General features: G+C 41.1%; 1 protein-coding gene across 1 annotated transcript in view; it reads left to right on the top strand.

Annotated features, from left to right (window-relative positions):
* The window catches only part of HOMER2 (homer scaffold protein 2), a 58,493-nt gene that overhangs the window by 21,814 nt on the left and 8,681 nt on the right, over positions 1-27,998 (top strand). The window contains exons 2-4 of the mRNA XM_082489035.1: positions 1,889-2,045; positions 19,651-19,782; positions 26,636-26,728. Coding sequence (XP_082345161.1) covers positions 1,889-2,045; positions 19,651-19,782; positions 26,636-26,728 — 382 coding nt within the window. The remainder of the gene's footprint in view (positions 1-1,888; positions 2,046-19,650; positions 19,783-26,635; positions 26,729-27,998) is intronic.

Below are 27,998 nucleotides of genomic sequence, written 5' to 3'. Positions count from 1 at the left end.
CTTCATGGGCGTTACACTGCTAATCCTGTGTAACAGACGATGGAAATATTTTTAAAATATTACAGAACCCTGTCCCTTCTTTCCTCTCAGCTAAAGATGGCATCGATCTTAGCATGTGAAATGAGTCAGGTTCAGTGAGTTACTGACAAGGAACAACTGAAGCAAATGCTACTCTTTCACAGCTGTAACATGACAGTCCCATTGTAATTTCAACTTATTTTGTATAAGTATTTTACAGAGTTCAGCACAGCTGTCCATCCAGAAAACCTGCATGGCAGCTCCTGGAAAAATGTAAAACTTTGCGTATGTCTTGCAAGGAGAAAACCATTGTTTCATGTTCTCCCTCCTGAGGTCTTGCTGGGCTTTGCAAGCTCACTCCATCTTTCCTGAGCTAATTCTACAGGTAGACTGCTTCATCTGTTTGATGTTTGTTATTTTACTCCCCTCAATTTTAATTTAACTGCGGTGGTCAAGATCATGTGTGATGTTTGATACAGTTCCTACATGCAGTACCTGAAGTTGTTCTATTCTAAAAGTCTACAGGTGAATGTATATACAAGGAGCTGAAGATTATAGAAATCGTAATAAAAACATAGTTCCAAAACTATGTGATCGAAAATAATAGAAGATAATTATTTATATGCATAGCAAAGAATAGAATATGAGAGCAAGAGTTCTCTCTGGCCTTTCATCTACCTCTTTTCATTTGCTTTATGCAAAATTCAGCCTGGCATTCTTTTCAGTTTCCATGTGGTAAACATTTTTGGGTGGTAACTCTATTGCAGTACGATTGTTTTTGAATCCTGTCATAATTCTCTCAAGTGTAACTATTCATGAATAATATTTTGTATGTGATAACAATATATTGAGTGACATGCTTAATATAGACTGTTATATACTGTAGCTTTTAAGAACTCAGAGCGTAAGAATGTATATAAAAGCACCATAGAGCTTAATTTTCAGTTCGCTTTTGCTTCTAAACTTGGATTAAAGGTATAGTTGGAAGTTAATTTAGTTTCATGGCCTTTAAGTAAGTCTTAATTCTGATCTTCAACCTAGATGACTTTGCACGTATCACGTTTTGTTCTTTTGGTCCTGCATCTTCTCTGCTTTTCCATGTGATTTGCACTATCATGTGTTCAAGGTAAAACAAAGACCCTCCACTGTATGCACTATTTTCTTGATGAGTAAAAGCATCCGACGAGGGCTGGTGTTTAGGAACCGGGTGTCCAAGACAGTACGTCACCCACTGATAGTTGATCTGAAAAGCAATATATCTCAATACAGGGTTTTGGTTGTTTCTTTTCCCCCTTGTTCCGCAGGATGATTGATTGTTTTTGCATCTGATGAAATTTTCATGCACATCCACAGAACAGTGTGATTCTAAGGACAGAGATTAATATTTCAGTAATCATACCATGCCTGTAGATTGCTGGAATTATTGGTACATCTGCAGAGGAACGCTGGTTGTAGGTAGCGGTTCACAGGAATGCATGGCAGGAGGAAATCCAGCCGAGGCGACTTGTTTCTTTTGGCAAAATATATGGATGGGGAAAGAAAGAATGCATGGGAGTGTCCTTTCCTGGAAATAAATATTCTGAGGAAAAAGTGGGTACTGAGTTAATAAAACATGGGGAGAAAAAAGCCGATTGCTTCCTGAGCTACAGCAGTTAAGTTTAGCACACTGAGTGTCACTTAGCAATGCCAGGGAGAGGTACCCAAGGCTGGATCGTGGCTTAGCAGTGTCACTGCTCTGCCTTTTCACTTGGGGGATTGCCAGGTGCTCTCTGTCTTATGCTTTCAACATGCCTGGTCAAGGCTGGGCTTCTGGGACATTTCATCTTCCGCAGACTCATGCATCCATTTCTCCTGTCCCTCCCTATTCCAGAGAACAGCCCATCTTCACCACCAGAGCCCATGTCTTCCAAATTGACCCCAGCACGAAGAAGAACTGGGTTCCCGCAAGCAAGCAGGCTGTAACTGTTTCCTACTTCTATGACAGCACGAGAAACAGCTATCGGATTATCAGTGTGGATGGAGCCAAGGTAGGAGGCTGATGGTACCCCGGCATGCTTACTGTGCGGAGAGGATCGTGACTGTCAGCCCTGGCTGAAGATAGACATTAGATGGGCTACATTAAGCACTGAAGTTCATAAATACTTGCTTTATTTACATGATCCATTGCGGACACTTGTAGTGATAATTGGAAAAACACAGGGCATCTTAAAAGTGATTTTACCAAACTTAATTGATTTTACCTCTGACTAGTTTGACTTAACAGTCTTAATGAGCCAGGAACTTTAAGTGTCCAAATAGAGACTATAGGACAGTATCTAAAACCTCCACCCATACAAGGTAGATAAGGCTGAGGCCTTTTTGGTGAAAAAGTGTTATTTATAAAGGGAATGAGGAGACAGATATGTGCAGGCTAGAGCTTTTAATGTAAATGCCAACTGCATATTCACTTTTTCCTGGTTGAACTGTTTTACAGGTTAGCACTTAATTTTCTTCAGCTTTTGCACTGGAGTTCATCAGCCTCAGATGACAAATTAGGCATGAAGACTTTCTACCCCTCACTCTTTTTTTTTTTTGTCTTGTTTTGCATTACCAGATAGTTTGCTGAAGTAGTACCCGTAAGAATTCCAATCAGTTGGATTGAATGGGTTGCTCAGATGAGAGTTTTTATTACTTACTAGGTTTATCCCTCTAATTAGTTCCTCTAACTTGTAAGGTGACCGCTTTCCCCTAGGAGACGCCAGTCAGAGGTATAAGTTAAAACATTTCACTCGTACAAAAATCATCAGTCACTTCTGTCAAAGCACAAACCACAGGAAAACAGGACAAGTTTACAGCCTGTTTATCTGTGTTCCTGTTTGGATGAGTATGTTAAAATATCCCTGTCCTGGGAGAGAGAGATCGTAGAAATCATCCCTTAATAAAGCTTTTCTATTTGTCATGCTTATTTCACATGCTTGTTTTTCCAAACATCTCCTGTGCTATATTTGGTTATTTATTGGCTTATAAATCAGCCATACTGCCTGCTTAAATTGATGGTAATGTTTCATTGACATCAGTACAGCATTAATATATCACCATCATTACACTGTTTGTGCCGGTGTGTTCATTTCCACAAATGCCAGTTAACCGCCCCGGCTGCCTCAGTGTGCAGTTGGCGCATACAGCCCCTGGAACTTGCTGGGGAAAGCTGAGCCCCCCAAAATTTGCTTACACCCCACGGATGCTCCTGCTCGGGCGAAGCTGGTGGTGATGGGCTGTTGGCTTTGCAAACCCAGGCGAGCGTGACTTCCAAGCCAAAACTGCTGTACTCACAGCAGTGGGTCGCTTGATTTGTGGATGTGCATGCATGCATTAAGACCAATTAATGAAAAGAAAGTAATTACTGTATGTGGCAGGGGGAAGCTGCAGGGGCAGCATATGCCCGCAGCCAGAGGTCCTGCCCAGAACTGCAAAGTGTGTGCTGAGAACAAGGTGGGCATCCAAGCTTTGCTTTGTAATCTGCCCAAAAGCCATTGAGAAGGAACCACCTCTCCATTTTAGTGTGTCCCAGAAGAAGGTGAACTTTCCATGATTAAAATTCTCCCCTGGGGCTTCCCGAGCAAGAATCAATTGCTGGCCACATGAATTATTCCTCTTGTATTGAACCTCTGCTGATTAAGAAACAGGTTGAGAAGAGATGCTGCCTTCATGCCTCCCTCTGGAGAGTCCCCAGTTACCCTGCCTGTCTGTTTTAAGAGCGCTGATTTGGAAAAAAAAAGGGTGTTTATACCCAAATAAGGTTAAAAGTTGCTTTTCTCCCTCAAACAACTATTGTTTAGTGTTTGACCTACTTTTCTAGCCAAAAATGAAACTGGGTGGGACTGTGAGGAAGAATATAAACAGCATTGGTTGATGTTGTCCTGCTTTCTGTACATCTTTATTAGAATAAAGTCTTCTGTGTATTGGCAAATACCAGATGGATTAGCATCACTGTGGGCAAAAGTTATCCCTGTTTTAAAGACAAAAAAGCTGATGGTCAAGTAAATTAAGGGACTTGGCCCTAGAAGGAAGGTGGTGACGAAGGATATGTATCTCTTACAACTCTCCATTCTTGTCTAAACTGTCAAGGGGCTGTTCTACCAGCTAATTTTAGACAAACATATACGGTGCATACTGGCTTGCAGAGAAATCTCATTTAAATCCCACTTGTATGCAGCAGTTGGATTCGTTTGAGGATTTTTTTTTTACCTTATGTTGACATTACATGGTAACAGTAAAAATATTTTAAAGGGATCAAGAATCCAGGACACCTCACCTAAACATTGTTCATTACTTGGTTGCATAAGCTTTATTTTACTTTTAGCATTCAATGTATCGCTTTGGGCAGAGTGGAGTAGCATAGGGCTGCTGGAACCCGTTAGTGCTGCTGTCATGCAGAGCATGGGGTGGACTGCGTAATGTCCATCTGATGAATATTTAGTTTCCTCCTGATGCACCACCAACCCGATGGGCGGCTGTTCTCACGGGAGTGGCTTCCTCAGGCTGCTGCTGCTGCTGTCCCCAAAGGTCTCAACCTTCCGCAATCCCCTGTCCTTCGTCCCCATCCTCTCTTCTCCCAGCAGGTGTAGCCTGTCCCTTTTCCTTCCTGGCAGGTCCCTGTCCCTTGTCCCCAAGCCCCCTGGGTGCAGGAGGGTGAGGTGGGGTGCTGCAGGGGAGAGGGGAGAAGGATTTAGGAGTGGGCTGAAGGGGGGGATTAAGGGAACCGCTGAGCCCATGCGTTTAAAGGTGTAGATATTGAGAACTCATTTAGTGACCATGGCTGGCAGGGGGTTGCTTGGCTCCGCTGCCAGTGCAGTAGGATGCTGCTTTTGGGTCCGTACGCGTTTGCCAAGTAGTGGGGAAGGACAGAAGGGCCTGGCTAATACCTGTGGAGGTGAAGGTGAACACTGCAGCAAAGAGGAAAATAGAATGGAAAGGGGGTAGGGTAAAGGTAGGGAGCAGAGTGAAGTCAAGGGAGCTTAACTTTTCCCTTGCAGAGGGATATGCAAGAGGCTTGTGCTGAAAACCAGGAGTCCGATATGATGGAGCAAAGCCAGGAGAGAGCATATGCCTTCTGGGGGCCAGGATTTTTCCAAATCTCCTAGCCCAATGACAAAAAACCCCAATGAAGTGCCTGGGGAGTCAAGCACTGAAAAGTGGAGACCCTAGATTCAAAATAGCTTGTATCACTTTAATTTCTTGTGTTTGCAAAGCTCAAAAAACCCAGCTATTATAATTCCTGAGTCTTTCACAGAAAAACAGGTGCTGTGGACATTAGCTTACAATTTATAGCAAAAGATTTCACAGACACCATACAAGTATACACTGGATGATCTTAACCAAGATACCATTACCAAACAAGGGAATAGATTAGTATAGCTTTTAATTACATTGTAATTGACTTGTATGTTGTTGAGAAATTAATTTCAGCATGATGTTTTAAGAAGTTTCTTGCCAGAGGCTGTTTAAACATAACGAATGCTAGAGGAAATGATACAGTAAAATGCAAGGGCACACACTGATTCAGAGTTAATGAGGCAGCCAAGAGACTTCACCATATGAAGGTGCCCAGCGTTGTGGGCAAAAGTCAACCCTGTTGAAAAATGACAAAATACAGTGATGGAGCAGGGAGGACATGAACTCATAAGTGCCCAGTTGCTGTGTAATGTGTGGGGAAAGCCACACACAGGGCTCCTCATTAAAAGTGACCTACATTATTCTGCCTTTTAGAGGAGAAAAAGTTCAAAAGCATGGAAATTACTTAGACTGATATCCTCCGTTGTCATCCTCTGGAATAAGGCATGGTAGTGCCCTGGTTGGTGTGTGTGTTTATTTTTTATAAATTGGAAATATGTGTTATCCAAACAATACAGACAAGGGGAAAAGGATGTTTCTTGTTTCTGTATAGAATTTGAGAAGGAAATACAATCCCTCAGAAAAAAGCTTCTGTCCTAATTTTCAAATGTTTAGATGTTGTATTTCTACAAAACCTGTGATTGCAACAGCATCATTTTTATCTTTTGTGAAAGAAGTTGTTAATAAGGAACATAAAGCTATCTTAAAAATTCATAGCCTGCAATAAAATGTATAGTGAGACATTCTGAGATGACAGCAGCAAAGAAAGTGACACAGGAAGAGTCATCTCAGATGCTGGTCCTAAGTTGTCTGTGTGAGAGGTTTAAACAGATGACTAGAAAAAATTAAAATCGGGGCTTAAAAAGATGACTAGATTGTTAGAGTAATTTTGGTAAATATATGATACAGAAACTACTTTGTGTTTCAGAGAAAAAAAAAAGTTGTCAGCTGACACTCATTCCTAGTTTGCTAGATCACTTAAAAGAGTTTCTCACCTAACAATTACCTTGAATATTGAAGATCAGCAGCTAAGTTGGGCATAAGGGTGTGAAAGTATTGAATAGAGAACAAGAAAAATTGCTGTGCTGGGAAAGCAAAATCGGTGGTTCTAATTCTGAAGTAAATTGCAATTAGTAAGAATAAGAATATGGGCCAAATTTTGCCAATCAGTATTCACATAATGTTCCCCAAAGTGAATACGGTACATTATATAGTACGATGAAGCTGTTTGATTAAGTGGCATATAAGCCCTTATAATGGGATCTATCAGTGAGTGTCCCAGCAGGAACGGACAGTAAGATTTCCAGAGCAGAGTAAAGCTGGCAGGGATAGCGCCCCGGCAGCACACAGTAGCAGATATTTAGGGAGGTAAGAAGGGATGACATGTAGATCTGCTAATATTTGATATATTTCTGGCTTTCTCAGTTCCTGTACTAGTCCTAATTGCTACCTAATTTAATAGCTGCCCACCTCTTTATGACCACGCTTTTTGTGTTCTCACAACTGGAGGCAGGTGTCCTCGGCACACGGAGAGGAAATTCGGAGTTCTTCCAGTGCTGTATTCAGGGACTCAAAACAAATCATTTTCTTTGCCCATGGAAATGGAATTATTTTAAGACATAGCTGTTAAAAATATCCTAGGGTATTTTGCCAAAAGGTGACTCTTGAATTTAAGAAGCTTTCCTTTCACAGGAAAAAAATTGCAGGGTATGGTAGCACGGATGAAATTCCTTCATCTGGCAAGTTCTTTATGTTCTTTTTTTTCATTCATTGACGTAAATTCAGCCTTTAAACCAATAACAACTCTTTCTCAGGAAAAATCTACCAAGTAATTTAGTTATTACAATTTTTTTGGCACCGAATTAAAAAAGGCTTCTGCCAATGCGTATCTCGCCAGGGGTCTGCGTTGGTGTGGCAGCATTTACCTGTGCCTCTAAAACCTCATGGATCTGATTTGCAATAACGAGTAGCAGAACTGATCACAACATCACCTTCCCTCTTGGCATTCAGAGTATTGGTGTGTGTTTGCCTGACCCAGTGCTCAATGAATGAGGTGGAGAGATGTACCATGTTTTGTATTTTTTAAATACCTATTTTTTTAAAAAATAACTGAGTTTTTTAACTACCTAATTTTTCAGGTTTAATAGTTTTGTAGTGAAATGATAGAAGATGTTTTACAGGCTTGGGTGGGAAAAGATAAAGGGATGTAAAAGAACGTGAAAAGTGACCTTACAAAGTGGTGTGTTGCCTTTTCTTGTAATGTATATAGAGAAATTCTGAATTAAATGCTATGATTTTGAAAGGTGTGGGTGAGCATATATGTGTATTTTGTCAAAGGGATGGACGTTCTTTTATTTCCAGTTTTGCCTGCCCTAGTTTTATTTATGGCCATTGCTTGTCAGGAGTGCTGTGTGCTGTTTGCATCCCAGAGGAGCGTGGTGCTGCTGGGGTCCAAACTGGCTGCCCTGTGCCTGCTGAAATGCCAAGTTCCTCACCCTGAAGATTATTTTGTTGACTGCAGCACTGGCAGGACGACGATTTCAGAGACCCCCTGCTGGTAAAGTGTGGTTAAATTAGCAGAAAATATTTTTTTATTCCAGCTTGTCAAAGCTTTTTTCACCGCTGGGTAACTGAGATGGTTATTTCCTTTTTTCAAAACTTTTTCTGCCATGCGCTTTTTTGCCCTTCGTGCTGTTTCTTCCAGGCTGGATGGGAAATCCCTTCTTTTCTGGTCGTCCCAGAAAGAGTGCCAACCATAAAACAGGTGTGGGGAAAGCTCAATTATTATTTATCCTTCTGGCACTGAGAACCAACACGAAAAAGACCTTTCATAAAAAGGCAGCGTGTGACACATGTTACTGTTTGAAGAGCCCAAAAGACATATCCAGCTTAAGGGTGACGGCTCATTAGGGTAAACTGGTGGAAAGGTGACCAGGTTGTGACGTTTGGAGGTCCGAGCTGACTGATCCAGTATTCCTGCGTTCTTGGCCATACCTATCTAGAAAAGAAACCTTCATATGCTGTAAGAAAAGATTTCCAGTACTGGTCTCGCTGATTACTATAACACAAAATTTTAAGTATATTTGATGGCCTTCATCTTCTCTTTATCGTAGTGTTAAGTATTTTGTGAACTATTGGAGCTAATTTCAACATGATTATCAGCACTGGAAATGATACTGGAGCCATAAAAGAGTAATTCCAACAAATGGAACTAATTAACCCCCCACATAAAAAAGAACATCTTTTGAAATACAAGAACAGGGTATAAAATGTAATTTTAATGCATAATGCTGTCTTCCAGCGTGCATAGTTTGTGTGTACGTTATAATAAACATCTCATTGCTTTTACACTAGTGAGATTACTATTAAGGAAAAACATTAGTTGTGGTTTTATGGTCTTTATATATGCATCATATAATAAACAAGTACTTTACCATTGAGACAGAGCAACTGTAATAATATCAGCGTGTATATACTGTGTATCCATACTAGAGCCTTTAAAATAATTTGATGTCATTTAATCTACTCTCATCAGATGAGTTGGCTTCGTAAGGCAGCTGCAGTGTGGGCTTCTCCTCGTTCAGATTTCCACGCCCGTGCTGGAGAATGATGCTCGTCTGATGGAGACATGTTCTAGTACCAATTGTGCTCAACAAAGTATTTTGTAAAAGACACCTGAAGAGTCATTAGCTGCTTTTTGCAGTCCCTTTTGGGCTCGTTGTTGCTGTAAATAATGAAGCTGGATTGGGCTGTTCCCTGAGAGGCAGCTGCTCCTTTTGTTGTGAAGTTCTTCATTTGTATCATGAACAGACTAAGAGCAGAAGAACATTTGTCCTGCCCTCAGTCAGCGCACCAGCCTAATCGAAGCTGGAACTGGTCTCTTTCACTCAGACAGTGAAGCAACTTGCAATGAATAATTAATATTTTTACTGTGCTGATTTTAATAGCTATTTCCTGATTTCATTTAAAGGTGTTGTGGTGATGCAACTTCCAGATTTTTAGCATCCCTTTGAAGAATTCAGGGGGAACTCTGAACTTAAGGAAAAGTTGCCATCAGTGGGTGACACTGGTGCTGTCCAGGCAGAGGTTGCTGCTCCGCGTGCGGGTGCAGGAGGGCATGAGGCAGGAAGGTGTCTGCAGGGGGTGGCGGGTCAGGCACCTTGACGGTGTGGGGTGTGCTCCAAAGTAAGGGGTCCTGTGGAGACAAATCATTCAGCCTGTCAAAGAGAAATGTGAATGTTGGGGTTAGTGGAAGTTGAAGCAGGATAGATGCAAATAGAAAATGAAATGCGCATTTTAAAATGAGAATCAATATCTACGTAGGGTCAACACACCGAGGTGTGCACTGGATCCTTCTGCTATGTAGACCAGGACTTCACATTCTTCTCAAAGACATCTTTGAAATAAGAGTGAATGAAACTAAGGAAAATAACAGTTGCCAATGATCTTAAAATATTTGTGTTGTCTATGTTTGTGGTGTACTCGGCTTGACTAAAGTTACTTGAGTTTTTCACAGAATCACAGAATTTTCAGAGTTGGAAGGGACCTCTAGAGATCATCTAGTCCAACTCCCCTGCTAAAGCAGGATTGCCCAGAGCACATTACTCAGGACTGCATCCAGGCGGGTCTTGAAAATCTCCAGAGAAGGGGACTCCACAACCTCCCTGGGCAGCCTGTGCCAGTGCTCCGTCACCCGAACCGTAAAGAAGTGTTTCTGTGTATTTGAACGGAACTTCCTGTGTTCTAACTTGTGCTGTTCTAACAGCAGCCCATTTTGTTGCTCTCTAGACCTTAAAGTAACTTGAGAACATTTTCTTTGGAATTTGGTGATGAAGAGATACAGCATAGAGGAGAAGCAGAGCTGTCAGCCAAGGATGAGACTACCCACTTGCATCATCCTTTATTTGCTTAAGGTGATATCAAGTATTCAGAAATTCAGGCTGAGGGGAGGTGTAGGGTTTAATAACTGGGAGGATAGTACATTGCCTGGAGTTGTGTCTGCAGGAGAATTTCCAGCAGTTTCTAAGACTGGTTTAGATGGGTAGAGCTAGTAACGTTGGGTGTGCTTGTGTGGACAGGTCCTTGAGTGTTCAGAGAATTAAAAAAAAAATTACTGATAGGGCTTAACTGCAGTGGTAATTTCAGAATTGCTAATACTGGTGGAGATGACCTGGGAATGGAAGGAAAAATTAAAAATGTTTGCAAAAACAAGATCTGGGGCTTCAGGTGAAAGAGAGCTTGTCAAAAGCTGAGAAATGGAACAAAGTAAATGCCGGGAAATTTGGTGGGTTCCTTGCGACTGCATCAACCAGAAATCTTGATCATCTGCTGAGGATGTGTTTTAGTTCTAAAAAAAAAAGAAAAAGAAAGTCTGGAGCTGTAGAACTCATATAGCTTAAATGTTTCTATATTAATCTCTTTCCAAGTTATTAACTTTGAAATGTGAAAAGTCCTCTGTTCGTTGTCTGGATTATTTCTGGAAGTAAATCCTTCAGAAGCCAGTTAGTAAGCTTAGGAGAAAAGATAACAAAGTGCTGGAAACAGCTGTATCCTTGACAGAAGAACAGAAGCACATCTGCCACTGTTTGATCCGATCTGGCTCATTTTTCTGCCTGTGTGTACAGCGCGTTCATGTGTCACTGGCTCTGGAAGAGCCACACACAACTGAATCCAGGATATCAATGTTGTAGAATTTTTTTCAGAAATGCAATTCATTACTTTTTAAAAAGAATAAAAAAAAAAAGAGGACAAGATAAAAATCCATGCTAGAGGATTTCTTGCTGCACCGTTCATCAGCAAGTAGAGAAACTTTGGTCTGGGTAGATTTTTCCTTTTTAAAACCTCGCCATAAAATTTCTTGGAAAAGCTGTGTAGAAGAAAGTGTTTCAGCACGTAACTGCCTCACAGACAGTTGTTTCTGATCACCAGACTCGAGTATGAATGTGGCATCTGAACGTGCCAGAGAGGTTAATTAAACCGTGTGATGTTATAGTAAAGAAATCTGGAGTCAAGCAAAGGATGCCTGTTTTAGGTCATGGTCCTTGAACTTAGCAAAGCTTTTGAAGAATCTTGAACAAATTTTTGGTGAAAATAATTCATTCCTGCAGTTAGGTGAAAATTGAGAAAAAAAAAAAATCTAAGTTTTTAGTAACATCATCAAGACAGGCACAACATGGTAGAGTTTACAGATGCTTGCCCTCGTCTTTCTGATTTCATTAGCTGCTCAAAGCAAAACCTGTGGGATGAGACTCAAATAGGCAAATTTACGGATGGTAAAAACTTCCATACCTTCTCACCAGGCTCCAGGGAGCACAGTGGTTCTTGGCTTTCTTGTGGGTTTTGCATTGTGCTGCCTTTTTCTTCCAAAAGAAATTATAAGAGGGCTGAGGAACCTTGTGCCCAAAGGTGAACTAAGCACATGCTACATCCGCTCAAGCTTTCCACAGCCTCCTTCCAGGGTACTGGGGAGTTCCGTCAAGAATTGCAATAAATGCAACACTGGTTAGCTGTTGGTTTCCTAATCTGGGATTTTTACTCCCTCTCTTTTTAAGTTCAGCTACTGAAAGTAATAAAGAATAATTCCTATAAGCTGTGCTTTATGAAACTCTGAGGATTGCTTATCCACCGAAACAGCTATATAAATTATTTGTTCCCTTCTCCCCCCCTGCTGTAGTGCCAGAGGTATCTAATACTTGGAAATCCCTATTTGGAGAGTTAATGTATCAGACATGCTAATCAAGTCATGCCAGATGGAGTTTATAAATAAGCTAGACTGCATTGTGTATTCTTGAAATTTGAGCATCAAATATAATGCAAGGCAATATTCTCCTAGTTTTACAAAAAAAAAAAAACACCAAAACATCACTTCTTTCTTGATTCTGGATTGTGAAGTCACATCCAATGGCACAGTGGTTTTTAGAAGTAGAATGAGGAATAGCATAGATGACTGCCAACCATTAAATACTAGCTAAAGTCCAAAGCTGATTCTCCCTGAGGAGTGAATAAGATGATCACACGAGCCCCAGCTAACCTCCACCTAGCTTTGTTTTCTAACAGCAACATAAGGGATGAGGGATTTCTGAGGATTGGTATTTTGTGTTCTCATAGATACCTTGTATCTTCAGTTATGTTAGTGTATTGCTTCTAAGTGTTGCTAGATCCTGGTTGCCCTTAATTGTCACGTAAAAGTGACCACTTTGAGCTGCTTTAGAAGATGTCAAGTAGATCCTGTCATCTCCTAAAATAATGTGCCTGCCCTTCTTGGTCATTCCTCATGCCAAGGGACAGTTTTTCCCGGTGTTGGAGAGGACTTGGTAAGCTATCCTATTGCTGACTGCTCCCTGGGGTGTGTAGGTTGTTAAAGAGTAGAGGAGCCTTTAATGATGCCACATGGCCATGCCATTTCTGACCTCTGCAAAGGGACCTTCAGACTTAAGTGAGGCTATTTTCATACAGCTTGAAGGATGCAGAAAATGATCAGTGCTTAAATGATTCATATAGAGATATGGTTATACTCTACACAAAGACTATGCTTTTATTAAATCCTCCAAAGCATGAATGTGATATAACTCTGGGGTTTTTTTAATTGTATCTAATTGTAGATAACACAACCTTCTCCCTCACCTCAATTTTAGTCACTAGGAAAAAGTAGTCTCCAGTGTATTCTTCTCCCTGTCTCTCATAACTTAGAAATCTTATTTCTTGTATGAAAATAACACACAAGCATCTTGGTTTATATATTTTGTAAAATGTTGCATGAAATTCCTGGGTAACAGTTTGTTCCAGCATAGAGGGTTTGAAAATCCTTGCTGTAGATTTTCTTCATGAAACAGCTGCTGGTGCTTTGAATCGTGTGGGTGGGTGGATGTGTGTGCTGTGCCTAAAAGGAAAAAAAATTCTAGTCAGATGTCAAAGCAAAAATAGGAGATTTTAGAGACTTAGACTGGGTGGAGGAGGTGGGAAGCCAACGCTGCAGAGATGTTAATTACCTTGGGAAGAAAAAGAGTGCATGGAGTAGGTGTAGCAGGAGATTTACTTAATAGAATTCACATAATCATGAACCCACTTTCGTTGCATTTAGACAGGTTCTCAGTGTGGTCTTTACAACAGAAATATTTTACCAGAGGAAAAACGGTTATTAGTCTTTTTATTGGGGGGGGGGGGGGGGGCTATTTTTACATCTCTTGTCATGAAGGTGGACAAGAACTGTATGGGGTTTGTTTGATTTGTTGGCTTTTGGGGTTAAAAATGAACCTCACCATTCATTGAATTATCCTGGGGATGCAAGGTGATGCAAGACAAAAAAAATAAAGCTGCGTGCAACTGTAGAAATGGCCCCTTTTCCCATAAAGCAAGCAGCAGCAGCATGTGAGATACGTTACCCATGAAAGGTGAGCCTCCTCTCCGTAGAGGGAGCCCAGGTTGGGAAGTAAATGGTTTGGACTGCAGCAAGTCCTCTGCGGCTTGCAAGGTGTCCTGGCACCTTCCTCTTTGCAAGAGTGCAGATGAATCACTGCGGTTCCCCTTCCACTCCTGCCTTCTGCAGAAATACATGGTGTACCTATGGAAGCTTTTTGAGTCCATTGATGGGTGAAATAGCTACTGTTGTGGTTAACTGTATAGAACAGAAACTCTTGAAAAGCAGAGGCTGGCAAGGCTTACTAGCACTGTAGGGATAAAAGGATGGGTAACCAGAGCAAGAGGCGGTGGTAGATGTCCTGCCAACTGTTGCCTAGCCTGTGCTCTGCCTCCTCTGTCACACAAACGAGGGAGCAGAGCAGGAGGAACTGCAAAATGGAGAAACCCAACACTCTTCTTAACATATGTTTACAGTGCTCTCAATCTAATTAATCCACACCCTCAGCCTGTCACAGGTAGAGCACCACGTACATGTCATGTGCAGCAGATAAAGCAAAGCTAGAACAAGTGTAATTGCTACTTTCAGTTTTCCCAGGCTTTTTTCTTTTTCAGGACCTTCTACCAAGACTTATCAAGAGGGGCACGGAGAAAGATTTGATCACATTTGCTGGCCCTGATTTGTAAAACAACTGTAATTAATCCTCCTGCATTACAGGTTCACTGTTTTGGCCCAAGGCTGTTCTTTCTTTCATCTCCAAGTTCTTGTGCTGCTGTGAGCAGTCTTTGTGCTGCTCCTTCTTTACTGTTAGGTGGCCTCAGCAAGGGACTGTCTTTTTTCCCTTTAATAGTATTGTCTTGATTAACTATGTATGTGTGTGCACTGGTTTTGTAGGACTAGAAATTAGATGATCAGTTTATCACCAGTTGAAAAGATGTTAGATCTAAGTCTAGGAGCTCTCAGCAGAGATAGGAAGGACGGTAGATAGCAAAGGATAGTGCAAATCATGGAAATGTAGGTGGGTTGATTTCACAAGGGAGTTGCTGAACATTTGGGATAGAGAGAGAATTTCTCTGCAAATCCATCCCTGTCTCCTCATCTTCACATCCAGTGTCACAAGCCCTTTGATTCACATCGACTTGATGAGCTGGAAGAACCTGCTGAGCCTGTGATAGCTGTGGCCAGGGGATTAGCAGCTTTTTTCCCTTCTTCAATTCTGTTTTTAGACTGGGATACATCTTTACTGAAGATTAGCAGCCTGGTGGGTTGGGGAAATTAAATTTCACAAGGGCTGCAAACTGGAAAGCACATATTCAGAGGTGTGAAAATGAAATGGTTAGGTTTTAATGTAGTGACTTCTTAATGAGTATATCCTATGGCCTTGAGCCTTGGGGCTTTTCTGGAGGTGAGGTTATTTCAGAGTAACAGGTGATGTGAATTTAAAGGGGAAATTCCATAATAATTCCTAGTCTGACACTCTTGTCCCAGAATAAGCAGCCTTTTTCTGATTTAATTTAACACAGTTCCAAACTGTATTGGCTAATATATTCATTAGTTATTTCATAGCTGTTGTTTCGGTCTTTTCCCAGGTAGAGAAGCTTGTGACAGGGCTCGCTGAGTTGGCTCATCGTCCCCTTTGGCGGGTGTCTCATCAGAGGAGGCGTCCTGGCCAATTCCTGCTGTCGCGTTGGCCTTCCTCCTCAGGGCTGTGCCAGCAGCTCTGCCAAATGCCCACCGCAGTCACTGCTCTCCTGCCCTTGGAGCCGAGCTTGCTCTCATCTCTGCTTTTCCTTCCTGCCAATCTGGCAAGTCGGGGCCGATGCGACCAGGGCGTACGCTGTGAGCCAAGGCAGCAGACCCCCGTGTGCTGCTCCAGCTCTGCTCCCTCTGTACTCCAGCCAGCCGACACGCACCTTCACCTTATGTTAATGAAACGGTGACTTGGGAAAATGTATTTTCAGGAGCCGCATCAGCTTTTCCCCTTCGGTGCACTGTTGTGATAGGGGGGGAGCGTAGGAGGGGAACCCTTTAAATACTTGAAACGTCTCCTAAAAGAAGTGGCAGCTGTATACATGGGCATTTCTCATACATTATGAACAGCATGAGCTGCCAATACATTTTTTTTTTTCCCGTCTATGCACTCAGGTCATCTTGTGACTTCTCTCTGCCTGATTTATTTGGCAGTTTCTCTCTATGGGAAGGCAGCGGCATGGGTGTGTTACAGCCTATGAATGTTCTGCTCTACACCAGCTTATTTGCATTCACTTTTATCTGATGAATATACCTGGTGTGTTTCTAAATGTCTGGAGTCATTTCTGGTTGATGTAGCACTACCTTGTACTATGAACATTCTTCTGTGTCATCTTCAAATAAAAATTTAAATCTGTCAGGACTGTTTTTCTCCCAAAGGAAGTGAAATTAGTACGAGATTTTGTTTGGCTTATGCGGATGTACCAGGAAAGTTTGCCATCTGATATGCTTGCACGTAGATGAGAGCAAAGGCAGATTTTTTTTTAACCGCATGTAGACAACTCAGTCAGTATGATGAATGAGTTTATTATTCTGTAAGGTGCTTATTATATTATGCTCCTCTCTGCCTTTGTCTTTAGGGAGAACTCTTTAACCACTTCAGGGATTGATTGCATCTGATTAGAGAGTAGTTTGTCTTTTGAATCCATTATCCTGGATGAAAGTCCACAAGTTTATTCTGTTTTCTGATGCAGCTGGAATTGCACCATGTCTGTATTCTACAAATAAGGACCAAATGCAAAGTTATTTCATAAGAGCTTATTTGAATTGATGAGCGGCCTTTTCTTATTGAATTATAATACTGGGTTACAGGTAGGGGTGGAAAAGAGCCTGCACGCTCATCCTTCCCACAGCAGCTTTCAAATAGTGCCCTTTCCTTTCTATGCCCTTCTTCTCACATCCTTTTTCCTTTGAAACTTGAAAATTCTGGCTCATACTTTCATGAAAAAAGAAGATTTTCCCGGTTTGGTTGAACATTCCTCTTATGGTGGCCACAAATGCTTTTCCTGCCTACTGCCCTAGCTGGACACCACCTGCCCAGGAGATGGAAGAGTGGTGGGGACTACTTTCCTTCTAGTCTCATGTAGCTGAGGGTGAGCTGGCTTTGGGGGGGGGGATAGGCTGGGTTACCTGGCCGGAGTGCTTGCATTTGCTTTTCATTGTTCTTTGAAATCATAACACCCTTGCGTTCTCCTAAACACAACCAACATGACTGTTCCCTGGCCGATGTAGTGTCTCTGCTCTGAAATGATGATCAGATTTACATGGGAAGTGAATGTACAGGCTGATGGTCCCAAAGTTTAATGTTACAGTGTCTTCCTGCGAGTGTGGCGGGACAATGGGGTAAAGGTGGGGAGGAGGACCCATTGGATAAGTGTGATGTACCTGCAGCATCCAGCTCCTCTGAATGATTTCCATGAGCTCCGATTTAATCTCCAAAGCTTCCACTTAGGTTTTTCAGAACGCAGTGGTTCTGAAGTGCCTGACTGACAGAGGAGGATTTAAGGAAAAAAAAAAAAAAGGTAGAGCTGGCTTCCAGGCAGTTTCACTAATTGCAGCTTATTATAAATTTAACAGATGAACTGTCAGTTTCTTGAAGGTGTGTGATCACCACAACCTTTTCTTGGATTCTGCGCTGTCTATAGAAAAAAAAATTAACTTCTAAGGTGCTAAGCTAATGTAGTGCATTTCATCGCTCAATAAGGTGTTCCTAGGTTTACAATTTGCAGGCTTCGTTATTCTTTTTATCACGTCTTTGATAATATTGGACTGCGGTCTAAAAGATATCTTTGCTGTGTTTTTTTTGTATATTTGTATTTACTCAGTGATTATTGTAGGAGGTGTGGAAGGATTTTATTCTTCTCAGAGTCTGCTTCCAGTAAGTGAAGATTTTGCCTTTCAATAAAATGGGTCATTTTATTAGTTTTTCCCTACAGATGTCTAATTTGATAGGCACAGTAGGACTGAAATAATACTTTTTATCACTTGAAATTTCTGGGTATTTCATAGCTTCTAAAATAAATTCTGTAACTTGAGAACCTAAACATTTGTGAGTAGTTCATCTGTCTGATGTGAGATTTTTTAAAGAAGAAATATACATATAGCACCTTCTTTAAAGTTTTAGAAAGCATTCTGAATTTTCTGGGTTGATGGTAGCTTTTCCTCCTGTTCTTGTGACTCTGTAAAATCCAGTCCTCATATCGTCATACTCCCTTTGCATTGTCAAAACCCTACATAAAATCTTTGATTTTCTTTTAATTTCAATCTCTGAAATTGCACTTAGATTTTATATTGGCTGCGTTTCTGTTGTGTGACTTAGCTGGAGGAGAGCACAGCTGGGCAGCTTTGCTTATACCTCTGCCTGTCAACTGGCCATTTGGAAGGATGTTTCCACCCTGAAAGCTGATGTCTGTGTGGCATGCGATGGCCAGCGCTGGTTGCGGAGTCACCTCTCCCCCTTTCTTCCCTGATCCTTCCCATGCACAAAGCAATTGTAGGAGTATCAGCCACCTAGCCCTCATCTGCTGTGATCCTTTTGGTGAAACTTTCAGTGGTAGGAAATGGGAGAAAATCGTATGTTTATTTGAAAGTGATGGTGCAAAAAGAGAGAATCACTGAAGTTGAGCAATTTCTAAGAAAGCAAATAAAAGCGTTGGCACAGAGGTCAGAAGTTAGGGAGGGGATGGAGGCAAGTAAATATCTTTTTCTGGTAAATTTATTTCACACTTTTTGCTAAATGTAAGTGATAGCTTAGGAAAAAAAACTGCGTGGAATACATAGTAAGTGATGTTGCCAGGATACTTCCTGATCATGTTAATTAAACTGTCCCACAGATTTGGCTTAATTACTGCATAATTTGCATATTGGAAATGATGGTACGCATTACTAAAGAAAGCTCCTATTCTGTTAGCAGAAAGAACATTACACATGAATTAATTTCTAGGGGAAGGAGTCTCTAGACTCATATAATGAAGTATCTTGAAAATAAAGTTAAGGTTTTTGATAATGAACTGACATATATCTCATTCCTTTTTGGAAGATCACATTTTATGCTTGTTCCACTAAGTTCCTTAGAGACCTCATCCCAAAAGCCTTCCTCTTGTTGGCTATTTCTTTAATTACGAGAACTACTGTTGCTTTCAAGGTTGCTGAGGGGGAAGCACATATTAGTTAACTTGTGTAAAATGGCAGAACATTTGTCTCGAGGCCCACATTTGATACTGCACGTGCATTGTTGGTGATGCACTTCACCACCCTCCCAAATTAAACTCACTATTAAGCCATCAGTTTCTCCTTGTCTTGGTTTTGTTGTCTGGGGGGGGGGTGGGGTGGTTGTTTTTTTTTTTTAATTTCTGACATGTCTCTGGCATCCTGCTTGTGGAGGCCCAAGGCCAAATGGAGAAATGCAGAAATATCTCTTTGCTCTTCCAGTCTGAGGGCAAAGTGTTGCTGGTGCATACCTTGCTTGGAGGCCTCAGACCGTCCTGGGTGCCTGGCAGGGTGGTGGGAGTAGCCATGTGCCTCCATGCCTCTGCCTTTGTAATGCTGAAAAAAGTAGATTTTACATCTGTATTTCTGCCAGGGTAATTTTATAGCTCCTGTTCTTGCTGTTGCTTCGAGTTCATTGACATTCCTGCAGACATGTTTAACTGCAGGTCCGTGATAGTGCTTTGGAAAAAGAAGATAAAACGTTGAAATTTCTGCATGAAGTAAGACAAGATAGAAACTGGTTTGTTTTGGGGAAAAAAAAACTCTTCTGAATACAGCAATTTCCCAATTTAGACTGCTAATTACTTTGGATGTATCGTTGCTAGGATATGCATTTCCGATGTGGCTTCTACTTTTTAATTCTTTTTTGATCTGTTTCTAAACAGGTGATCATAAACAGCACAATCACACCTAACATGACCTTCACGAAAACATCGCAGAAGTTTGGCCAGTGGGCGGACAGCAGAGCAAATACTGTCTTTGGTTTGGGCTTTCCCTCTGAGCAGCAGCTGACGAAGGTAGGGGGGCTCATGGAATTTCTGCAAAACCTGTCTCATTTCTTATTAGTGAAGAACTGCGTATACCCATCTGACCTCTTCTGAGCTGTGTCCTTCTGCAAGTCCTCTTCATCTGTACAAGCTGCTCATCCCGTATAATTGCCCAATGTCTGTATATACAGAAGCAGTCAGTATTGCGAAGTTTTTAGTCAAAACTATAAATTAAATCTGACTGCTGACAATGGTACTAGCAAGGTGATCTTGATGGTAGCTTGCCTAGCATGGCTGAAAGTATTTGTGTTTTCAGATGTTTACAGAAACAACCTGAACTCTAGTATTTTTTGGCATCTCCCTGGGCTATGTGCTCCTTTTAGCTGAAAGCAGCACCAGAAGCAAAGGGAACCACTGATATGCCAGGACTGTTGGGTGGCATTAGGGCTGCTTAATGTCTGAAGGAAGAGAGTTGCTCTCCCAGACTCAGAAATGTGCGTTTTGATGACTTGCTGCTGTTGGTAGCTAACCGCGGTTAAGGAGTTGCCAGCCCTCAGGGCTTGCTGGTGCCCTTGTTTTGCAGATACTGCTGGTGGGGCTGTGCTCTTGGAAGGCTCAGTAAACTGATCTGGGTTAAAGCAATACTGCATTTTCTTCATTTTAGCTCAGTTGTGTGATTTGCAGCCCTGACCCAAAGCTGCTTTATCACAGACCTGAGGAGGTGGCAGTGAGTCATGGCAGTGACGGGGGGATGCGTGGCGGGGGGGTTCTGATGCCAGGTTTGCTGTCAGAGCTGCTTCTCTTGGAGGGCAAACCTGGCCGTGGGTTTGGTATTAATGCAACGCTTCCCTGGACCAGGGACTGGCTGCAACAGCAGGCTTGCAAAGTCTAGACCTGCCTCTTGTGAATAACCAGCAGTTTAAAATACGTCCTCTGTCATTAGATTAGTGGTCTTGCCAAGTGCTCATCAAGCAGCTGAGATGTTTGTTTGTCCATGTAGTAAAAACCCCTCTACTTATCTAACACACAGTTGACACCTGAAGCATGGCTACTTGGCACTGGGTTTTGTCAGTTAACTCAACGTTGTGTCCTTGGGCATGGCACAGTCTCTCGTGTTGCTGTCCTCTTGTGTGCTTTGATAAGAAAAGAATTGGGAGAACAAGATGTTTCCTGTAGTGTCTACAATAGCAAAGGCAGACCTTTGCAATAGAAGGACTTCTTCAACAACTCAATTGTTATAGGAATTTATTATACTAAGTCTGTCTTACTGGGATTTTGCAATTTCCAGAGAATTGCAGTTTTTGCAACTGTTTATTAAAGGTAAAGCATATTTTACTTTTCATGTTAAATTATTCTTGGACTTGGGATATCCATAACAGTGCCATGGCAATAATCTGCTCTTCTGGGATGCTAAGGCCACCCAACCAATCACATGCAAAACTGTTTTTAAGAATGAGGTGCTGGTTATGTTTTATGATGCTTACTCGAGTGTAGAGGACTGCTCATATCACCTATGCATATTCTTCCCTCCTGTGGCAAAGAGGTGATCGTAGTAGCTAATAAGTAGTATGAGAATATGGGAGGATTGAGGTGGATGTAGGGGAATAGTTTGTTTTGAGTAACAGGTAAGCATGATACAATGCAACTTTTGGACACCAAATGAAATAATTAGCGGCTTTGGACAGTAGTTTTTGTTATTACTGAAGTTGCACCTCTGCAATATGACAGGTGACCACATGGTACCTCGGTGCAGGTTGGGATTAAACACGCTCCATGCATGGAGCAGATGGTGCTGAGGATGGCTCAGGAGACAAGAGGTATAGCAAGGCAGGAGGTACATTTCGAAGCCCTTGCATCCTACTCAGAGAGGTTTTACCGTATTCTCCAAAACTGTCCAAACATGTACTTAGAATAAATTTAATGCTGGTATCCAAAAGCAGCTCTTTAATGTGCATGTGGCCGGACTAGAACCAATCTGAAAAACATGTTGCGTGGGCACAGGGGCCTCGGCACCAGCTGTGTTACTCTCCAGATCGGTTTGCACATCTGTTTGCACTGTACGATCTGCTGAAGTGCTCACTGCCCACAGTGTTCTACTTGCAGCAAAAGCTTTCCAAATCAGCAGAAAGACTTTTTCCTGGTCAGAATATGGAAGGGGAGCTTAAGGAGAGCACTTCTGAAAATGACTTGAGATGATCTATTTAAAAAAAATAATCTGACAGTTATCTAGCTGGAAGATGTAAGAAAAGGTGGTTTGTTACCACCATGCAAAGCGATGGGACGAGATATCCCGTATCATCTGTGCTCCTTAGTTTAATTATTGAATCATTAGTAAGAAAGATCAGAGATGGTGGAGACATTACAGATGTATAAGTGTATTGGGAATAGTAAAATCAAGTTTCATTTTATGTTGATATCATTAAACTCTTATAAAAGATATAAATTAAATCTTGCCAGTTTTAGTGGAAATAATTGAAGCTTTTAGTCAGGAATTGGAAGAACACACTAAAACGCCACTAAACCAGAGATCAATAGCCCTGGCTTAAAATAAATAAATAAATAAATAAAGCTGAAAAATGTCTGCTGAAAACAATGAATAATAATGAGGCAGGAGAAGATGTTAGCACGCCTAAAAAAGTCTGCATTTTTGAGTATATTGGTTGGCCTAATAAAAGATGTTACCTCTTTCTAATGCCTTGCTTCTCTTGAGATACTTAAGCATTAATCCATACCTATAGGGAAAAGCAATTCAAATTAAACATAAGCCATTAATGAAAACTGCATTCAGTGACCTAGTAACCTAATTACCATTCACATTCATTGGGAGAATCCCAGGGTTTAAAGTTGATGTCCTACTCAGGGTCCTTTTCCCCTCTTGCAGGACTCGCTGACCCTCCTTTCCCCCCTTCCCACCCTGTGCCTCAAGGCATTATTCAAACATTGCTACAGCCAAATCGAGACAGGAATCAGAAGAGAATTAATGGTGTGCCTGGATGTGCTGAAAAGGCAGGGCTGGTGCTGTAAAGGTAGTGATGTCTTTTGCACATGAAGCGGTTAAATAAAATTTCTGCAGTCATTCAGGATGCTTCCAGGCAGGCGTGCTCTCTGAGGAGCTGGGGTAGTCAAGGGCATAGGGACAAAGATTTATACAGGTGAGAAACCCAGTAAACCCAGACTTTGCACATCGTAAAGCAACTGTATCCAGCATCTGGGGAACACCGGACTCTATTTCTCTGCAAGCGTGCACATTATGTGTACGGTATTTGCCAGGCGCTGTGTTGCAGGGGAGGAAGCTGGGAGCAGAGCCTGCCCCTGCCCCAGTGCAGCCCCCCCCGGGTCCAACCGGCATCGCTGCTGGCAGCACACTGTGCAAATTACCGGCCGCTTTCTGGAGTAAATAGTCTTTTTTGCTGCCGATCTGCCCAGTACCGAGGGCTCATCCAGAAAAAAGCAACACGTGCACTGTGGGTCACGGCACAGCAGTGCTCCCCAATGGGAACATGGCATCGCCCAGCCTTCTGCAAACTGAGAGGGCGATGAAATATTTATGAGACTGCTTTGGGTGGGAGCAGCTGTTTCATCTATCTGACACTGGCACAATTTGTCAGTAGGAGATGTAAAATATTATGCTAGATCAGGAGCTTAAAATTTACACATACAAAATAACACTTTCTAATGTATAAAATGTTAGGAAGGTCTATTTAATTATATATATATTTCTCCAGGTGTCAAGCTGGCTGCAGATTTGAACAGCCTTTAAATAATCTGTGCAGCGCACAGTAGCATCCTTGAGTCCCCATTAAATTTCACTGGCCAAGACTCATAATCAGCCAGGGCTCATGGGCTGCAGCAGCCCGAGACTGAAAGGCTTCACAAGCATTGGTAGCAGCAAATCTTTTCCATATTGTAGCTTGGTCTCACAGCTTCCTGCGACATGGGAAGACACGTCAGGTAATCCATGATGGACTGTTGGAGTGGTCTTTAGCTGGCATTTCTCCTACTTCAGTCTTTTTTTTTTTTTTTGCTAATTTTGGGGAACTTTGCCCGAGGACAAGGGTGGAGGAAAGGGAAGATGAAGGGGGTGAAGATGGATGGAGAAGGAGTGTGATGGGTTTCTTTTAGGTTTTTTTTTAGATATTTTTAAATTCATTGTCCCTCGAGACCACATTTACCAAGTTTTCATTTGCTAAATAGAAGATTATTTCACTTTTTAACTAGAAATTTCACATTGAAGAAGCACTCCCTGTTGTTGCAATGGTTAGATAGCTCAAAGCCAACTTAGATCTTGGAGGCAGCACATGATTTTGTAGTATCAGTGATTTGTCCATTATTTGTGTTTGGGACAGAAGAAATCGGTTAGTGGAGAGAAAGCATCTCTACTTTCTGCCAATGATTAGACGCTGTGGCCATGCCGTCACTCTCGGAGATGGCCTTGGGATCTGACTAGCTTCAGAAACGCCTGGTCTGCTGCTGTAGCAATTAGCATTGGTAATGCAAGACAAGTTTGGGCTGTCACCACTGTGTTGCTGTACTCAGAAGACTAATCAAGTGAAAGGCTTTAATTCATAACAAGCCAAGTGATCCTCTGTAGCTTTCAAAAATGGACTGTTAGTAAAATCTAGCAGGTATTAATTAGCTAAGAATTAAAAAGAAGTGGCAGCAGAACTCTTTATGGACTGACTGTTTCCAAGTGTATGGGGTAAACAAAAACCAGAGACAGTCTTTCACCGCCATTTCTGTTACAGCTGTCTTTGTTTGTAATAACAATAAGAATGAAGGGTAATATTTTGACTCTTAAAGCTGAAGATCTGTCACTAAGAGGGGGAAAAAATCAGTTATTTGTACTTGTTTCTAAAAGCGAAAGCGTTAAATACATGTATTGGTAAACTAGAGGCATGGCTGAAATCTATTGTGCGATGAAATCATTATTGGTTTTATATTGAAAATTAGCTTTGCTCAGTCATGTAATTTTTTATTATGGAAATATGGAAAAATGTCCTTTTCTCAGCTCACATAATTTTTCACAGCAGCCTCCTGTGTGCTTTGTGAAGATAGCTGCAAAAATAAAATTTGATAGATCACTTCCAATTCTTTTCGTCTTTTCATGTTTCATATAGGCCATGAAGAACCCTCATAAATTTTTCATACTTGCCCATAAAGATTTATTGTAAAAGAGACTGAAAACAGCCCTTTACTATTTGCGAGAAACCCAAGTGTAGAACTTACTGTTGATACAATATTTTAGAAATAATCAGTTTGTTATAGCTGTTTTGTCACAGCAGGAGATACATTTTGTGTAAAGTTGGAGTTAAATCACTTAAAGCGAAAATGCAATGTAGTTCTTCCTAATGATCTTTATAGCGCGCTGCAAAGGTAATCAAGTCATTTGTGTGTGTAGTGACTGCACATGCCATCAGATAGCACATACTTTGCATATGCAATTTCAGCTGTTGTATAGAAAACAGCTGGATCCGAGAGCTCGATCTTCATTCATAAGCATCATCACAGATCATAGTCTACACCCGTAATTTCACTTGGCTTTGAGAACGTGCTTGTCCATGGGATTTAAGAATGATGTATGTGTGTTTGTTGGAAATTTCCATTTGTGTAGGTTATACAAAACACAGGTGCCTCCACATAAAAATCCAGATTTCTCTTAGACCAGTTGGAGAAGATTTGTTTTATCAGTCTTTATAGCCCCAGTATTTTACTGAGAGAGAGCATACTAAATACCTGCTGTAAATCTAAAAGTTAGACGATAAGATTAGTAAGTGGATAATGATTCTTCCCATTCCTTGACTATAAAATGTGATATTTTTTTAATGCTTTTATTTACAGTTTTGTCATAAGTGTTCTGAATTATCCAAGGATATAATGGCAATCCTTTTATTCGTAAACTGTGCAATAAAATACATCTATTTATATTTTTACATTTCATACGTCTTTCTAGCATTTCAAGTTTCTCAAAACACAGGCAAGCAAGACCAAGGTGCTTTAGCAGAAAGACAAAGTTACTCATTCTTATACTGGATGCATCTTAATTAAAAAAATTAATTATGTATTGTGCCTTTTCTTCCATCTTTGCAATCCTCCTTTTAAAACTTTAAACACCATTTAAAGTGTTTAAAGCCCTGCAACCGTGACTGGCTGTGATAATAGTTGTATTTCAAAAGTGCCAGTCTGGCTTTGGAGCAAATGTCCTACAGCATCTTGTAGAGATTGGGATCGTCACTTTTCATCTTTATCCTTCCTTTCCCCTGCCTCCCCCAGTTTGATGTAACCCTCTTACAGGAAGCATTCAAGTCTTTCCTTGAAGTCTTCTTCCTTTATTTTTGCCAGTAATAAGAAAATGAGACTAGAAAAGCTGTGTTTTCATTTGGCCCCATCGTACATTCAGATCTACATTCTCATTTTTTCTATGTCTTGGTAATTCCTTGCTTGCGTCCTGCAGATGAGCTCATTTGCATTCTTTAATTTAATTGACTTACTCTTAGGAACAGAAGACATTGATAATTTTTTTTATCCAGACATATGTCTTTAATACTTTCGACTTTAATAGACTGTCAACACCAAGTGAAACAGGAGGGGGAGGAAATAAACAAAACCAAATCAAAACAGGAGACACTAATAGCTCCTTTTATTCTCCATGAGTTTTTACTGTGATCGACCAGAGCTACAGAGATGTCCCTCTTTTAGAAACACCCCCGTTCCTTTTGAGAGAACCTCCCTGCCAAAGAATTAAAATGTTTTTTCTTGCCAAAAATTTAAAATTATCAGAATGAGTTGTTCACTTTTGGAGGTCTATGAACCATATAAAGACAAAAATCTGAATGGTTTAATAGGCGATAATAATTTTAATAAATATCTTTCATGCTTTTTCCAGTTTGCAGAGAAATTCCAAGAAGTAAAAGAAGCTGCCAAACTAGCAAGAGACAGATCTCAAGAGAAAACTGAGACCTCAAGCAATCATTCCCAGGTTTGTAATTTAGCTTTAATACCTACATGCATACGGGACAAATAATTTAAAGTTAAATTTTCTAATAGACTGTACCAGCTTCTGGCAGTGAGCTTAAAGTATATAAAATTAAGATTGCTGAAGGTAATTGTCAGCTGCTGGACATTAACGTTGTCAGAGGAATATTTTTCATCTGTCCATGCTCTTTGCCTTCATTTAAGTCCAATTTTTTTCAGCAATTCTTGAGCTGTTATCACTTTTTTAATAACAGGGAAAACTGTACATCCTTTGATTTGTACTGTTATGCATACTTTGGTCACTGGAAAGTAAGACAGTGTAGTGCTTCAGCAGACAGTAAATGAGATACATTGAGATACTTCTTTTTGTCATCTGTCTAATCTACTTTTGTAAGAGTTTGGTTTGCCAATGGAGAGACTGACTTTGTGGCCACAGTGTTTCATTGCCTCGGTGTGACTCATGGAAAGCTGTGGGGTGGGAACAGAGGCAGTGCTTGCGTTGCTAATTTTACAATACACTTTTCTAGACAGTGTGTATAGCCAAGTGCCTCCATGTCCGGGGAGATCCAAATTTCTCACAGATTGGGGAAATTGAGTGTTGTTCCAGTCTATCCATATGTTTGACTAATTTTGTACGCATTGTGGTAGGTAAGAATGAACCCCGTTCAGTGGGAGTTCTTGGCCTTGGCTTATGTTTGGAGGAAAGTTAGATGAATTTTGATCAGAGAGAAATTCAGCTGCATGGTCAGAAAAAAAGTTGTTGAGTGCTCTTAGTCTTGCAACTAACCCCCTTTGTGGGGTCCACAAAGATCAGTCTGAGAAGCTGACTTTGGATACTCATTTTTTGAAGACTTTGGTCATGGTCTTTATGGTACGCCTTGTTTGTTCTCTCTTGGCAAACAGCACCGAGCAGTCTACGAAAGCTATCTCTTTGGAGGAGCAGTATCTTCTTTTTTTTTTATTTATTTTTAGTTTGGACTCTGTATGCTTCCAGGTGCACTGTATTGTTTTATTACCTTAAAAAAAGCAAACAACCTTTAGAAAACACAAGCCTTGTCAGTTAAAACACTTAAAAAAAATTTTTAATGCTTTAAACTTCCATTTTATGTATCATTATCATGTTTTCATTCTTATTAAATAGACCAGGTTTGCAGCCAAGATGTAAATGGTATGTGTTTGTTACCACTATTCTGCCAGGAGAGCATACCCAGCCGAGGTCTCAGCAGGGTGGTGTGGGCTGAAGATTATAAAGAAACTGGTGGTGTGATGTTGCA

This window comes from Vanellus vanellus, assembly GCF_965231255.1.
Source record: "Vanellus vanellus genome assembly, chromosome: 11".
Taxonomy (NCBI): Eukaryota; Metazoa; Chordata; class Aves; order Charadriiformes; family Charadriidae; genus Vanellus; species Vanellus vanellus.
This window is presented reverse-complemented; position numbering and strand designations above follow the sequence as displayed.